This window comes from Odontesthes bonariensis, chromosome 3, assembly GCF_027942865.1.
Source record: "Odontesthes bonariensis isolate fOdoBon6 chromosome 3, fOdoBon6.hap1, whole genome shotgun sequence".
NCBI classification, from domain to species: domain Eukaryota; kingdom Metazoa; phylum Chordata; class Actinopteri; order Atheriniformes; family Atherinopsidae; genus Odontesthes; species Odontesthes bonariensis.
In genome coordinates, this window is record NC_134508.1 from 45205267 (window position 1) to 45223104 (window position 17838).

The 17838-nt window shown below is 44.6% G+C and overlaps 1 protein-coding gene across 1 annotated transcript; it reads right to left on the reverse strand.

Annotated features, from left to right (window-relative positions):
- Window positions 1-16396: 16396 nt before the first annotated feature.
- On the reverse strand, window positions 16397-17566 carry LOC142377038 (general transcription factor II-I repeat domain-containing protein 2B-like). The gene has a single exon (XM_075460759.1). The coding sequence runs from the start codon at window positions 17564-17566 to the stop codon at window positions 16397-16399; it is 1170 nt and encodes a 389-aa protein (XP_075316874.1).
- Between the last annotated feature and the right edge of the window lie 272 nt (window positions 17567-17838).

Genomic DNA, 17838 nt, shown 5'->3' on the forward strand with positions numbered 1-17838 from the left:
GAGTAATTGAGGTTAACGGAGCTGCGCCCCTTGTTTGGAACTCTGGCGTCTCCGTGACCCACGTGACTTCCGCATTCCTTTCTTTCTTTAGAAGTCTATGGGAGTGTCGCCACTCTCTTTTTACACCACTCTGCGCCAGACCAGAGATTTCTTCTCCTGCCTGGGGTTGAACGGAGGTTGATTTTACTCTATATCGCCACCTCCTGGCCAGAAAAACTGTCGGTCCGGCGCTATCAGTTAGCCTGCTAATTCTGCAGTAAAACTCAGCTATGCTGCGTATAAACTTTGGTTAGGACATGCCAGTAGGATTATTTCTGCACACTCTTATGGTATGTATAGATGTTTTTTGTATGCAATACACTTCAAAATGACATAAAAATCGCACATTGTGCCTTTAATAGGAGGGTTTCACTTGACGTCACTTCCGTATTTTTCTACCCAGGTGGTGGGCAGCCTGAGCAGGAGTCCATTGAAAACACTGGCTGTGTTCGAAACCGCCTACTTCTCCTACTATTCCTACTAGTCATACTTTTTTAAGTTCCCGGATGTACACTAGATGCATACTAGATTCGCCAAAATGTTGAGTATTCATCATGAGGTTACTTGTCACACTCAAACTACCCAAGATGCAACGTAACGTGACATCGCCCATCGCCATTTGAACGGTCAAATTCCGTTAATGGGACGAGAGCAGTCAAAACGGCATAACCGGAAGTGCGTTGCTCACTGCGGCTAGCTTTACTAGCGGAGAATTCGTGGGAACAAAATTGTAAATAGCCGGTATTTTGTCAGATTTTCAACACCTTGGGGGTCTAAATGACTACTTTCTCGCCTGAAAATGTGTCAAATGTTGCTAAAGTTATATATTTACAGAGTTTATAGCTTAAGCGAAATCAGCTTTTCAGGCCGGCTGATTTCGGCTCGGGCAGGAGTGAAGTGCACTGTGTGTAAACGCTCTGCATACTGTCTGATCGATGAGTATGCCGTTTTCAAGTATGTAGTATGTAGTAGGCGGTTTCGAACACAGCCAAAGTGTTTTGTCTGCCACTTTTTGCCCAAAATACCTCAGTTTTGTGCCGTTTTTGGATGTAGCAATCGGTCTAACCGAGAGAAGGGAAAGGGTTACTATCGGGTACCGAAGGTAATCGCCCATAGAGGTGAGAAATGGAAAAAAACTCACAGAACAACGCCGCAAAAAGTGGATAGTTAACCTACGTTTACAGACTGGAGGAGCTGAATTTGCAAATGCTCGTGTCTGCGGTGACCACTTTTCAAAGGTATGTGGGAAATCTAACAGTTTTGTAGTAGTGCAGTAAAGTATTATGTTGTTAAATACCAATCAACAGTAATGTAATACGGGCTACGTTTGGGCTTTGTTTTGAAGGCTGCCCCAGCGCGTTGTTAGCTACTGTCAGTGGACTGGGCTCCGACGGTCAAGCTGGGTTACCAAAACACAGAGCTAAGACACCGTCATCGGTGTTTCATGCGATCTCTGAGAGTGGTTGATCTAAACAAAACAAATTTGTCACGTCGTCACAATCTTCACGTTTCAGTAGTATCCACGAAGTGCTTAAGTGCTAACAGGGCACATTAGCTCCCAGGTTCTTGACAACAGAATCGCTCGCTCTCTCTCTCTTGTGCATTAGGCTAACAAAGACACAATGTCAGCATTTGGATATTTGGATCTCGGCATTTTATCAAAACATGAATGCCAACATTCACAGCTCGGCATTCAACATGTTAAGCAGCTGGTCATGAACTGTGTTAAATTTTCATTTTAACACCCCCTTTTTTTTTTAAAAATCCCGGGGGAAAAACCCCCTGACCCCCGTTAAAAATTATTTTCATGACTGGGCTACAGCCCCGAATGTTTGCTCAAGCTACAGACGCCCCTGGTTAGCATAAACTAAATACTAAATACGGCAACGATCGATGCTTGCTGTCAGAACAGCGCTCGTGCACCTTCGTGCTCGTGCGCGTTCATGTACTCTAGAGGCGTGCCTTTGGGGGGAAAGTGAAGAAAAGGGTTGGGACTTTTGACCTGTGTATTTTCAAAATGCAGCTTCGCTGGACTCAAAATCCAGGATCTCCTACCCTACCTTTAAGTACAGTTAGGTTATCTCCTAATACTACGATCAGACATTAAGTCAGATTCAGGTCCAATATTTTGGAATGTTGTAATATTAACATTATTTTATCAGGAATATATGTGAACTGGTTTATTGAAGCTTTTAAGAGCAGACTCTAATGTTATCCACTTTCACCTTTGACTTATCGCACTAAACATGTTTTATACAGTGGGGCATTATGCTTGTAAAAAAAAACAAAAAAACTTTACAGTGGCTTCAGTGTGATTCATCAGAAAGTTGGCTTATTTTCTACAGTTCCTGGTTGGACAATTGCAATGCACCCCTTAAAAGGTTTTGTGGAAAGATAACTCTTGACTACATTTCTGTGTGTGTGCGCGCTGGAGTCTTTTGCTGCCATGAAGATTTAGTTCATATTTGAGTTAACAGCTCGCCAGTAACAGCAGATGCAGGATATGACTTGTACATCTAACTATCTGTTACACGTATCTAATATAAATGTTTAACTGGAAATTCACGAGATCTCAGAATAAAAGATGGAATCAGACATTGGTAGTACTCAGGGTGACCGCTGAGAACCTGACCCTGCTGGAAAAGGGACTTACCACTAGCTCCAAATTAATTTTTCTAAGCCTGTACTTGGCTGTACCCTGTTCTCATGAGAACATACTTAGTGCCTCTGTGACTAAACTGTTCATTCATACAGGTGATGGTGATCATTTTCCCACAGTGGAAAATCAAATTCTGAAGTTTATTAAATGTTGACTTTAATTTAATCACAAGGGAACATCTATCTCTTTACACTTCTGATCACTTCTGATCAGTTCTGATCACTTCGTGGGTAACTTGGTGCTCAGGTGCTTTAGGAACATGCTGCACTCTGTTTGAAAACTTTATTTTGACTGTAGTTTATTTCTTTGCATGTTGTTAGGAGGTTTTTACATTTTTTTTTCTTTTAAATTTTCAAATTTTGTATTAAAATTTTTAAAACTTAAATAACTCTTAATATCAACTCTAAACACCCCTAGGAGATCAACTTCTGGGTTGTTGTCCAACAGTCATAGTCGCTCAGGAAAATTCCTACCATTGCTGCTGCAGCACAGGGGATGTTTTTTTTTTTTTATTTGTTTGTTTTTTCATTTTTAAAACTTTTATTCACTCCGAGCTAGTTAATAGGTGTGCTGATTCCTATTTAGAAGTAGCCTGCTTGAAGTAGGCTGACAAATCTGTCTGGTTTAGTATTTGCTCTCGGATGAAGTTTCCCTGAGATTTAACACTTAGAAAACTGTCAGCACTCCTGAAAACTTAGTTGTTTGTCTTTGGCTATGTGTGTGTGTGATTACCTTCATTAATAATAAATTGCAATGAATACAGCAGATCATATTGAATATAGCTAATTAGATGTTTAGTAAGTTATATGGATGAGTAACATGGTTCCTGAAAATGTTCTTTACACTGCTCAACTGAAGTTAAATAAATCTTTTAGCAGCAAAGTAACATAATGTATGAGGAGTAACATACACAAGTTATTCTTGTCCGGTGGAGATGCAGATATACTGTTGGTGTGAGATTACATTAACAGCTCCTTGTGCATATGAACCTGTTTCAGGGGCTTTCTCGAATAATCTTTTTTAACATTTTACATAATTACTTTGATTTCTGTAAGAAACAGGGTGAATTTATCACATTGTTCTGTCAGAGAAGTGAGTTTTTTTGTTTTTTCATTATGTTTCTTATCTCATATGAACCATGGGATGAGACTTTCGTAACAAGGCTGCTGGACGTGTGCATGCAACCAACAGTCATGCATAAACTGCTCTGGGATGTCGAAGCTGATAAACACATACGATGAAGAGATAAGACAGCTGAAGTGTAAAGGAAACATGCTTTAGGAAGTAATTTTTTTTCAACTGATTGATTGTTTCTTTCTCTCCAGCCTTACTCCCACCCCTCCTAAAATGAGCTACAGACCATTCATGCTTGATGGTCATGTGGTAAAACAATGGAGCATTCTCTTGACTTGAAACTCTGTTCACAGCCTCCCTATATGAATCGACCCCAAACTCAGAAGAGGTTTTCCAAGACTTTTTACCAGATCAGTAACACAGTGTCACATTACTGGTAGAAAATCTCTGAAGTTGTCAAATGTTGGCAAATTATACCCTAAACAAACCTTTTTCTATTCTGAAATGAACCATTCATTCATTTATACACTAATCATTTAGTTATTTCCCCCAACAGCCGTAGCTGCAGCCCCCTCCTAATCAACTAACTTAGATGTAACCCCCATGACCCTCTCCCTCATCATATTGGCTACTCATATCCTTATTACCCTCGGGGCATTTTTTTTTTCTTTCTATTCTGAAAATAACCAACTTTTATTCTATTTGCCCTGACGTTGCCAATCAACTATTGTTCTTAAACCCAAAACCCCCGCCGACTCATAAGATACTTAAAATGTTGTAAGTTTTTTTCCATTACCAAAACCCAACCCTTCTGTCATCTCATTTGTTCTCAATGAGATGACATAGGATATAGGATCATAGGATACATTTATTGGTGCTGAGCTGCAGTTTCAGTTGAGCGAGTTGCTGCTTTAGACTTTCTGTATGTATGCTTGGAGGGCACTTGGACTTGGATCGCGATAAGGAGATATGTCAGGTACAGAATGTACATGTGTAGTAGCTTTCGATTTTGAGGCTCCAAAGTGACGGTGCATTCGATCCATCTTGGTTGCCCTTCTACAAAGTCATGGGTTATACATTACCTAATTATTTTATTCTACCTATTCTGTCATTAAACACTCTTTCACTTATACACTCAATAACTATTTAGACTTAATCCGTCCCTTAACCACTCCCCACCTAAACTCCTAACACCACTCCCCCTAACCCCCCCTCCCCCACACCTCATGACCCAGGGGTCACTAGAGTTCACCTGTCACATCCAATTAACTCATTAAGTTTGACGAAAGGGTGTTAGTTCTGTTTTTTCACAGACATGTGGAAATAGTAAAAATAATTCTAATGCTTGGCTACACTTTCAAATCAGGACTATTCCATCATTTTACTCGGAACAGAAACTCTTTCCGAGAGGGTTAAGACCGTCATAAGTCACTGATTATAACTCTGCAAATGAGCACATTTAGAAAACAATTCTGATGCTTTAGCAAAACCTTCTATATCAGGAGTATTAATCAAGATTCTAGAAATAGAGACTCTTTTCTAGTAAGTTTAAAACCTTCCTCACTCAACTGATAATAACTCCGCAAATGAGCACATTTCTTAATAGATTATATGTATAAAATAATATTTTGCTATATGTATTGTGTGTATGTGGCCCCGAACCCATCCTCTGTGTGGAATCTTTGTTCATAATGGCCTAAAACTCTATGTGGTTCACAAGGTCTTGCTCCCCCATAAGTACCATAACAACACACACCATTGATTAATCAAAAATTATCACATCATTTCTAAACTAATGAAACTCAAACATTGCATAAGGCAATTAACATTACCAGCAGGCTCGTCCACCGTCTGCAGCGAATAGGAGCGAAAACCCGATGGCTGAACCAGGAAAAATTCTCCTATGGCCCCAGTTCCAATTGGCGACCGACCAACTTATTACCCTTCAAAGTCTAAGGTCCCGCTCCAAACAGCCGATTCACCCCACTGGTAATGGACATCCTAAAAATGATTCATTATCACCCTTTAAGAGGAATTAGCTAAACACTTTAAAATGAAACATAACAAATATAAATTTAACCAAGGCTCGACTATATGAGTATATTAGCCTCTTGAGCAACTATGATTAACTTTCTAAATGATATATCTTTCTTAGATGACCACATGACGAGTCGTGTGGTCTCTTCTGGTCCAATCCTGTCACTCCTCGATGCTTGGTTTTCCTCTTGGCTGAACGTCTGTTCAGCATTCTGATCCGGAACTAATCTTGGAAGGAGAGGTTGGCCACTGCAGCCACGCCGCCGGATGTCTGGTCCCCGTCGGACCGGTTTCGAGCCCCTCCCTCCCACCCTATTTTTAGGGTCGTCTGGGATCCGCCCCTTGAGGCTCTGTCATGCCATGGACTCATGTCATGTGTTTTATGTTTTAGATCATGTTTGGTTTTTAGATAGTGTCTTTAGTTCTTAGTTAGATCATGTTTTAGGTTCAGGTCTTTAGTTTTCATGTCATGCCATCAGCCTCACGTCCCTCACCTGTGTTTTCCCCTTCAGCTGCACTCAATCCCTAATCACCCTCCACAGTATTTAGTTTCCAGGTTTCCTTTCAGTTCTTGTGAGATCCTTCCCCGTCACTATCCATGCTACGCCACGCCACAGATAAGTCACAGATAAGTTTCCATGCTTTTGTTTTGTTTCGTTATATATTTTTCCACAGTTTAGGTTTTTGTATCCGGCTCAGCCGCGCCTTTTGTTTACCATCTTTTTGTGAAATAAACTCACAGTTTTGCTTTCATCCTCAATTCTGCATCCGTGTCCTACCTCTCAAACCCACCCATTCTGACAGAAGGATCTCACCAGACATGGACGCGGCATACTTTGAGGAATTTTGGGAGCTGGCCGGTAATCTCTGGAGCTGCTCGGCACGGGAGAGCAGCTCTCAAGAAAGATACAGAGTTTCCAATGAACTCCTGGATTTCTTTTTGGCAAAACAGGTTCTTGAGACTTGGATAGTGAACACATCTCACATCTGGGAAGAGGCGTGGAGTGTACGGCGCACTGCTGAGCTGGACATTTTCGGCAGGGAACCAGAAAAGGTAAGCGTGCTGTACACTCCCTCCCTCATCTCTCCAGCAGTCACAGAGGCCGAAGCGCCAGAGCAGGCCTCAGCCTCAGAGCAGGCCTCAGCCTCAGAGCAGGCCTCAGCCTCAGAGCAGGCCTCAGCCTCAGAGCAGGCCACAGCCCCAGCCTCAGCCTCAGAGCAGACCACAGCCCCAGCCCCAGCCTCAGCCTCAGAGCAGACCACAGCCCCAGCCTCAGCCTCAGAGCAGACCACAGCCCCAGCCTCAGCCTCAGAGCAGACCACAGCCCCAGCCTCAGCCTCAGCCTCAGAGCAGCCCACAGCCTCAGCCTCAGAGCAGCCCACAGCCTCAGCCTCAGAGCAGCCCACAGCCTCAGCCTCAGCGCAGACCACAGCCTCAGCCTCAGCATCAGAGCAGCCCACAGCCTCAACCTCAGAGCAGCCCACAGCCTCAGCCTCAGAGCAGCCCACAGCCTCAGCCTCAGCGCAGACCACAGCCTCAGCCTCAGCATCAGAGCAGCCCACAGCCTCAGCCTCAGCATCAGAGCAGACCTCAGCCTCAGCCTCAGCATCAGAGCAGACCACAGCCTCAGCCTCAGAGCAGGCCTCAGCCTCAGCCTCAGAGCAGACCTCAGCCTCAGCCTCAGAGCAGACCTCAGCCTCAGCCTCAGAGCAGACCTCAGCCTCAGCCTCAGAGCAGACCTCAGCCTCAGCATCAGAGCAGGCCTCAGCCTCAGCCTCAGCATCAGAGCAGACCTCAGCCTCAGCATCAGAGCAGGCCTCAGCCTCAGCCTCAGCATCAGAGCAGACCACAGCCTCAGCCTCAGAGCAGGCCTCAGCCTCAGCCTCAGAGCAGACCACAGCCTCAGCCTCAGCCTCAGAGCAGACCTCAGCCTCAGCCTCAGCATCAGAGCAGGCCTCAGCCTCAGCCTCAGAGCAGGCCTCAGCCTCAGCCTCAGAGCAGGCCTCAGCCTCAGCCTCAGAGCAGGCCTCAGCCTCAGCCTCAGAGCAGACCTCAGCCTCAGCCTCAGCATCAGAGCAGGCCTCAGCCTCAGCCTCAGCATCAGAGCAGACCTCAGCCTCAGCCTCAGAGCAGACCACAGCCTCAGCCTCAGAGCAGACCTCAGCCTCAGCATCAGAGCAGACCTCAGCCTCAGCATCAGAGCAGACCACAGCCTCAGCCTCAGCCTCAGAGCAGCCCACAGCCTCAGCCTCAGCATCAGAGCAGACCTCAGCCTCAGCCTCAGCATCAGAGCAGACCACAACCTCAGCCTCAGAGCAGGCCTCAGCCTCAGCCTCAGAGCAGACCTCAGCCTCAGCCTCAGCATCAGAGCAGGCCTCAGCCTCAGCCTCAGCATCAGAGCAGGCCTCAGCCTCAGCCTCAGCATCAGAGCAGACCTCAGCCTCAGCCTCAGCATCAGAGCAGACCACAGCCTCAGCCTCAGAGCAGACCTCAGCCTCAGCATCAGAGCAGACCTCAGCCTCAGCATCAGAGCAGACCACAGCCTCAGCCTCAGAGCAGGCCTCAGCCTCAGCCTCAGCCTCAGAGCAGACCTCAGCCTCAGCCTCAGCATCAGAGCAGGCCTCAGCCTCAGCCTCAGAGCAGGCCTCAGCCTCAGCCTCAGAGCAGACCTCAGCCTCAGCCTCAGCATCAGAGCAGGCCTCAGCCTCAGCCTCAGAGCAGGCCTCAGCCTCAGCCTCAGAGCAGACCTCAGCCTCAGCCTCAGCATCAGAGCAGACCTCAGCCACAGGGCCAGAACAAGCCACAGAGCCCATGGGGCCCTGGCCCATGGACTCCTGTTTTCGAGTCCCTCCCTCCCACCCCCAGATATTGGGGATGTCTGGGATCCATCCCTTGCTTCCCCCCTTGCCGTCTGGGGGCCCACCAGACCACCGCCTTCTCCCGCCACGTCGCCGGATGTCCGGCCGCCTGCCGGACCGTCTCCGGCTTCTGCCGCCACGTCGACGGATGTCTGGCCGCCTGCCAGACCACTGCCTCCTGCTGCCATGTCGTCGGAGGTCTGGGTGCCCGCCAGACCACCGCCTCCTGCTGCCACGTCGTCGGGGGTCTGGGTGCCCCCCAGACCACCGTCTCCTGCCGCCACATCGTCAGGGGTCTGGGCGTCCGCCAGACCACCGCCTGTTCCTGCCACGCCATGGGAAGTCTGGGCGTCCGCCAGACCACCGGCTGTTCCTGCCACGCCATGGGAAGTCTGGGCGTCTGCCAGACCACCGGCTGTTCCTGCCACGCCGACGGAAGTCTGGGCGTCTGCCAGACCACCGTCTCCTGCCGCCCGAAGCCGGTACGAGCTGCATGCCTGGTTGGCCACTGCAGCCACGCCGCCGGATGTCTGGTCCCCGTCGGACCGGTTTCGAGCCATGGACTCATGTCATGTGTTTTATGTTTTAGATCATGTTTGGTTTTTAGATAATGTCTTTAGTTCTTAGTTAGATCATGTTTTAGGTTCAGGTCTTTAGTTTTCATGTCATGCCATCAGCCTCACGTCCCTCACCTGTGTTTTCCCCTTCAGCTGCACTCAATCCCTAATCACCCTCCACAGTATTTAGTTTCCAGGTTTCCTTTCAGTTCTTGTGAGATCCTTCCCCGTCACTATCCATGCTACGCCACGCCACAGATAAGTTTCCATGCTTTTGTTTTGTTTCGTTATATATTTTTCCACAGTTTAGGTTTTTGTATCCGGCTCAGCCGCGCCTTTTGTTTACCATATTTTTGTGAAATAAACTCACAGTTTTGCTTTCATCCTCAATTCTGCATCCGTGTCCTACCTCTCAAACCCACCCATTCTGACACTAACCTAATTACGATATATTCTAATGCAGTATAATAATAATAATAGATGATATGACTGATATAATAACTGAACTTAACCACTAACTCTGATACAACCAACGCACACTCTACCTCTCACCAATACCAAACGCCAACTCAAAACCCTCGAAGTGCCGCAAGGTTCAAACCCTTTTTATGCGATAGTGACACTCAAAATGAATCAGTGACGTGTACACTGAATCCGAGGCCTCGTTTGTCATCAGTCACGTGATTTTTATGGAAACGATACAAGCCTCGAACCAACGCTTCATCTGGCTCGCCCCTTTTTGCTCGACACATGCTCCGAGGCCTCGCTTCAAACGCCACATCACTAACAGCAAGTAACTCAACAATAAAATGTGTGTTAGTGCATATGTTTTATTGTAAAGGAAATAAAACATCTTCAATTGCAGTACAGCTTCAAGTTTCCTCCTTGGATTCAGTGAGTCAGGCAGAGCCCTGTTCCCCTCTCTGTGACTACTTTAGGGCTTGATAGTCACTGAACATTGTCAACAGAAACTCTTCTACATATCAGACACTCCGTTGGATTGCATGTAAAACAAACCACTCAGCTACTTTGGATCTTGACCCTGAGTAAATGTGGAGGAAGTGACGGAGCACAGTGCAACCCATGGTATGTGGACCTCAGTTTGTTCATACTGTGAAGTTTATGCTTGCCTGGACACAGTTGATGCTGGGAACTACTGCATATTGGATGCACATGGACGCAGTGGCTGCTGTTTGATGTCGTTCTTGCCATATTGCTTGTGGAAAAGTGGATCAATTGTTTTGTGCACATTAAAGGAGTGAAGTTGGATGTACTGCTGATGCTAAAGCTTGAATAAAGAGTGTGAACTGTGAACTTGGACACAACATTGGATTGTTCAATAACTCTTTCGGTGCCATTGACGTCTATAGACGTCAATTTAAAAAAAACGTTCACTGCCAAAGACGTCTATAGACGTCAATTGCGTTTTTTAACGGAGCGGGCTGGGGAACAATCTAGTGGAGTTTGTCACTAAATCTTAGGCTTGTAAACACTAAACAGAGAATATACTGGCAAAATTACCCGCAAGGTGGCATCAGTGCCACTTTGCACAAAAAAAAAGCTTGTTTTCTCAATTTTTTGGTCAAAAACAGCTGTTTTTGGTGAAACCAACCTATGTTCTACTGTCTATTACTAAAGGACTAAAAATGGTAGAAACAAACTTTTTTTTCCTGATGAAAGAAGAGAGTCTACTCTTTCTTTTGGTAATTTCGGTGTGTACATAGTCATAAGACACACTTTTCTGTGGGTCTTGGAAAATCAGTCAAAATACTGTAAAACACTTGGCAGTATGGGTCTCTCTGAACTGAAAATGGCTGGCAGCCAATGAGTTAATGGAGTCAGATTTGTGCCAAAATTAATATGAATGTGGATTGATGATGTGGATATGGATTGTGACATTTGCTCTCTGAACTTTTGTGGTGTATACTTTGCTGGACATCAATATGAGTGTGTCAAAGGCTGGTTCACATGTGAATGGATCGAAGTCTAATTCAAATGCAAATGAAAATGATAACAATGAAATTGTCAAAAGGAAAATCATTCCCACTGAAAAGGCTTTGGTGTGTAAAATGGAGAAGCTTAAAAATGAACGCAAAGCAAGAGTGACCAGAATGAAAAGCGTCATCATTGCTTTAAAGGAGCTCATGGAGAGTGATGATAATGTTCCACAGGTGCAAACTAAACTGGACATGTTGACACAATTGCATGGTGAAGCAATTTCCCTGCATGGATCTCTGATGGAAATAAACAAAATGTGTGGTTTGCTAGCATCAATAAATACAACAAAGGCTTTATTGAGGATGTGAAATGGTGGCTCTCTGGAACTAAGAGTCCAGCCTCAAGACCTGCAACAAATGACAATGTGGAGAGATTACCAACTAACAATGAATGTGAAAATCTTCCAAGCTTGCCACTGCATGAGCCACATCTTGATAGCAAAATGTCCCCAGACATGGGACAGGAGGATGTGACTGGAAAAAGTCATAACATGGAACAGCATGACTTACCTCAAAACACACATCATATTGAGGAGAACGCCTTGTTCGGAGTCCAGGATGATGTTCAGCCAAACGACAGCATCTCAAATGTTGGAAGCAGAAAATATGGATCAAAAGCTGGGAATTCAAGAACTTCAAGCTCCTCCATTTCCTCTTCTCGGGTCAAAGCAGAGGCTGAAATGGCTGCTCTTCTCACTCGTCAGAAATTACTCAAACAAAAACAAGAACTGGACCAACAAGAGGAGGAAATAAAGAAAAAGCAAGAAAGATTTGAGCTTGAATTGGAAATAGCAGCTGCTCAGGCTAGGATGGAGGTCCTAAGAGTCTCAGGAAGCAGTGTGAAAGGCAGCAGATGTAAAAAATCTGATGGTATGGAATCCTACATGGCCAAAGGGGCTTATGCTGCTTTTAATGCTGAGGTTGATTAATTTGTCCCTGGTGGCCAAAAAGTGTATGACAGTCAAATCACATCCAAGTCTCATCTGACAAAGGTAAATGAAAGGAAACTTACCGTTGATGTTGGATCTCAAATAGTCCAGCAGAGGCCGCCTGCGTTCCTGTTGGCTCCTAATGGGAGGAGTGATGTTTCAGCTGCTCGGGTTGCAGTTAGTCCACATGCTCAGGTGCAAGTCATCAATGACAGTCATAACTTGCTATCCATAATGGCAAAACAAAATGATATTTCTGCTCTGCTTGCGCAACAACATAAGATCTCTCATTTGCCAAAAAGAGAGATCCAAGTGTTTGATGGAGATCCTCTTCACTATCAAGCTTTTATAAGAGCCTTTGAGCACAACGTAGAAGAGAGGACAAGTGATACTGGAGACTGTCTGCACTTCCTGGCACAGTATATAAGAGGAGAACCAAGAGAGCTTGTTCGGAGCTGCCAACAAATGCCTGCAGACAGAGGATATCAAAAGGCAAAGGCTTTGTTGTAAGAGCATTTTGGGAATGAGCAAAAGATTGCTTCAGCTTATCTGGACAAAGCACTGCAATGGCCTGTGGTTAAAGCAGAGGATGCCAAGTCTCTCCAAGCTTATGGTCTCTTCTTAAGAGGATGTTGTAATGCAATGGATGACATTCAGTACATGGCTGAGCTTAATATGCCTGCAAACATGTTGACGGTGATCAAGAAGCTGCCGTACAAGCTGAGAGACAGATGGAGGTCAGTAGCTTGCGATATTCAAGAGATCCGCCATCGAAGAGCTACTTTCCCTGACATTGTCAATTTCATTGAGCGCCAAGTCAGAATTGCAGCAGACCCTGTATTTGGCAATATACAGGATACTCCAAAGACAATGCAAATTAAAGATGGCAGCAAAGATAATTATCAGCGTCGCACACGAAACCAAGGAAGTAGTTTTGCCACTACAATAGCTTCAGTTGATGGAAAGGCCCATGTGAGGAAGGAAGGAGTCCCACTGGACAAAAGGACTTGCTTATACTGTAAGGGTGACCATGCATTGGAGTTGTGTGCTCTATTGGGGAAGAGGGCGCATAAAGAAAAGTTCACTTTTCTGAAAGAACATGGAGTCTGCTTTGGCTGTCTGTGCATAGGGCACATAAGTAAGGACTGCAGGAGGCGACTGTCATGTAAAACATGTGGAGCTAGTCACCCTAGCATGCTTCATATTCACCCACAGAACAAGGACCACAATAAAGAACCAGGAGGTGTAGCAGATACAAACACAGCAGTGGGCCGCTCTCTGGTGGCGGTGCAAAGTAGTGGTCTCACTGGGGCCGGTGACCATGATTGCAAGCTCTCCATCGTGCCAGTCAAGGTCAAGTCTAAAAAAGGTCACAGAATTGTGGAAACGTATGCCTTTTTGGATCAAGGCAGTTCTGGCTCCTTTTGTACATCAAACCTGATGAATAAGCTGAATGTGTCAGGAAGAGGAACTAAAATTCTCTTGCGTACTATGGGCCAGGAAAAGCTTGTGGGAAGTTGCATTGTTTCGGATCTGGAAGTAGCTGGTCTGGAAAGTGACCTCTACTGCGACTTGCCAGATGTCTTTACACAGAAGAAGATGCCTGTGTACAGGAGCAACATACCACGGGAGCAGGACCTGGTCAGATGGCCATATTTGCGAGGTGTACACCTACCTGAAATTGATGCAGACATTGAGATTTTGATCGGCTTGAATGCACCTAGAGCCCTAGAACCAATAAAGGTGATTCCAACCATCTTCTCCTACTCAAAGGTCAGCAATCTTTTTCCCCCGGTGTTTTCCAAAAGGAGGACTTGTATGCTGTACGTAGATGGAAACAAATACAGTACATGTCCAATCTGTTTTGGAAAAGATGGACAAAGGAATACCTTCCACAACTTCAAGAGCGCCAAAAATGGAACAAAATCAAGCACAATTTCATTCCTGGAGACATTGTGCTCATTGTGGATGACTGTGCACCCCGCAACTCTTGGATTATGGGGAGAGTTGTCAAAACTGTTCAAGATAAGAGAGGATTCATTCGACAAGTCAAGATCAAGACCAGGACGAGTTGCCTGGACAGGCCTGTCACAAAGATTTGTCTGCTTCAGGAAGCCGAGGACACCTAATGGATTATTTTTTGACGTGACTTGTTTTGACATGTTTGACTTTGTTTTTGACATGACTTGACATGAGACTTCTGTCTAGGCTCCGTAAGTTCTGGAACCTCTGGCCTAGAGACACTTGACGACACATGAAGAACCCGCTTGTTCAAGGACATTGAAAATGAACTATTCTCATATTTGTAAAAAAAAAAAAAAAAGATACTGAATTGTTCAACTTGTTTACAAAGATTTTGCATTGAATTATCCCATGCTGCTATTATTGTTTGGTAATTATTATGTTATAATAATTAGGGGCCGGAATGTAGAGGCAGGGATATGTTTCTCATTTGTCACTGGGGGTAATAGGTGTGTGTGTGGGTGGAGCTATGCATGTGTGTGTGGCTGTGGGTGTGTCACTGGGGCTGAGTGATTCAATTCAATTCAATTCATTTTTATTTATATAGCGCCAAATACAACAAATGTCATCTCAAGGCACTTAGATAGTAAGTCCAATTCAAGCCAATTGGAATTCAATTAATTAATAATAATCATAATTCATAAAATAATCCAATTCGTTCATATAGAGCCATTCAAAGGATATCTGTTGGAACAGGGAAACACGAGTTAATGACCACAATAATATCACATATACATAAAGAGAGTAAAGTGAGGAAAGGTGTGACAGATGAGGCCCCCCAGCAGTCTAGGCCTATAGCAGCTTAACTATGGGATGTTTCAGGATTACCTGAGCCATCCCTATTCAAGGTAAACACAAGAAACTTGTGCTAACGAAAAAATAAATAAATAAATAAAGGACCAGACTCAGTGAGTAATTCCCTATACTCCCTATATAGATCTGCTCCTCACACCACAACAACCATCTTTTTACAGCCACAAGCTACCTCAGCCTCTCACCAACTGCACACCAGTCACAGCGGGGTGGGGATGCAAACCCTGGTTCGGGTAGGGGGAGAAATAAAAGAGGTAAGATAGGCGGGAATGGGATTCAAACCCTGGTTCGGGTAGGGGGTAATGAAAGTATAGAGGGTGCCAGAGGTGGAGGCAGGACAAGACACACTAGCAGACACACTATCAGATTCAACAGACCTAACTATAAACTTTATAAAAAAGGAAAGTTTTAAGCCTGGTCTTAAAAGTGGAAAGGGTGTCTGCTTCCCGGACATTTACTGGCAGCTTATTCCACAATAGAGGGGCCTGATAACTGAAGGCTCTGCCTCCCATTCTACTTTTAGAAACTCTGGGAACCTCAAGTAAACCTGCAGTTTGGGAACGAAGTGCTCTGTTAGGAAAATATCTTACAATGAGATCTTTAAGATATGATGGAGCTCGGTCATTAAGAGCTTTATATGTGAGGAGAAGAATCTTAAATTCTATTCTGAATTTAACAGGGAGCCAATGAAGAGAAGCTAGAACTGGAGAAATATGATCTCTGCTGTTAGTTCTCATCAGAACTCTGGCTGCAGCATTTTGGATCAGCTGAAGGCTTTTCAGAGAATATGTGGGACAGCCCAATAATAAAGAATTACAGCAGTCCAATCCTGAAGTAACAAATGCATGGAGCAGTTTTTCTGCATCACTCTGAGACAAGATGTTCCTGATTTTAACAATATTACGAAGATGAAAGAAGGCAGTCCTAGAAACCTGTTTTATATGCGAGTCAAATGATAAGTTCTGGTCAAAAATAACTCCAAGGTTCCTCACTGTAGAACTAGAAGCCAAGGAAATACCATCTAGAGCAGGGGTGGGCAATTATTTTTTCCATGGGGCCACATGAGAAACAGAAAATATTGTGGAGGGCCGGACAAAAGGCTGAACTCAATTCTGCAAAATATTAACTGTATTTCTTTATAAAAAGCAGTAAATAGCATTGTTTTGACAAGCTGGTAAGAGTATATGTTATAATTAAGCAATGAAAAAGTGAGGTTGCCTTGCAAAAAATGTAATTTATTCAAGCAAATTTCCTAAAACAATGGGAATGGCAATAAATCACTAAAACAACATCATAAAAACACACTAAACATGCAAATAAAAATAACCACAATACAATTAAAACCATGCACAACTCAACCATAAAAACACGATTTAAAACTTCTTACATTTTTAAGTTCTTTTTTCTTGTTCAGTGAGAGAAATCTAGTCTCTGCTGGGCTTTAACGAGTGCATCGAAGTCAGGTTGAATGTCTGAGGTGGAGATACGAAGCACAGCTGACAGATGATCGTCAGTGAGAGATGATCTATACCTGGACTTCGTAAACTTCATCATTGAAAATGTTTGTTCACATATGTAGGTAGAGCCAAAGAGAACCAACATCTTCTGAGCATGTCTCTTCATGTTTGGAAAGTTCTCCTCCTTGAGAGAAGAGTAAAAATCCAGCAGAGATCCTGATTTAAAGTGCTCTGCCAGTACTGCATCAGACTGCAGGTCAATGAGTTCCAGCTGAACATCACTGGGTGCATTATCCACACTGCAGGTAAAGGGAGAGGAAATCATGTGCATTTCATCCTCAATTGTTCTGAGATCTTCAAATCTCCTTAAAAACTCACAATGCAATGCTCCTAACATGGATGAATACCTGTGGAGGTGATCAGCTGATGGTGTGACTTCTTTCAGGGTTTGCATGTGAGTGAGATTGTTGCTCTCCAGTTGGCTTGAAAGAAACAGCATCTTTCTCATGAAAGCCTTCACCAGGGTGTGCATTTCATGAACAAAAAGGCCCCTGCCTTGCAGTTTGGTGTTCAGTTCATTCATCAGTGCAGTCACATCAACAGCAAATGCAAAATCTGCCATCCAGTCCTCATCTGAGAGCTCTGGGATGTCTTTGCCTTTCATCTGACAAAACTCTCGAATCTCTGTTTTCAGGTCCCAAACTCTTTTTAGCACTTTGCCCAGGCTGAGCCACCTGACAGCTGTGTGGTAGCCGATGTCACTATGCTCAGACTCATGGTCCTCCAAAAGTGCGACAAACTGTCTGTGATTCAATGCCCGTGCCCTGATGAAGTTTACTATTTTAGTAACAACATCAATAACATGGTTCATTTTTAGCACTGACTTGCACAACACATGTTGGTGTATAATACAATGCAAAAATACCAATTTCTGATCTGTGTCGATTTCAGTCACTTTATCTTGCATACGTTTTAAAAGTCCCACGTTTTTCCCTGTAAGATTTGGACAACCGTCTGTTGTAACACCTGCCAGTCTGTCCCATTTCAGTCCCAGTATGTCCATGCACGCATTTACCTCCGTGAAGAGATCGCTCCCTGTAGTCGTCCCTTTCATCGAGCGCATTGCTGCCAGCTCCTCCGTAATCTTGAAGTCCGGCGTTATCCCGCGGACAAATACGAGTAACTGGGCTGTGTCACGGACATCACAGCTTTCGTCCAAAGCCAAGGAGAAAAAGTCAAAACTTGCCACTTCATGTTGCAGCTGAAGCTCCAGATTCCCCGATATGTCCTCGACCCTTCTCGTCACGGTTCGCCTGGAGAGCGGGACTTTCTCAAATGCTTCTTTTTGTTCAGGGCATATTAGTGCTGCAGAGTCCACCAAGCACTCTTTGATAA

What these genes read in the sequence shown, in the direction of transcription:
- LOC142377038 (XM_075460759.1), bottom strand. Translation starts at nt 17,566, where the DNA reads ATGCGCTCGATGAAAGGGACGACTACAGGGAGCGATCTCTTCACGGAG.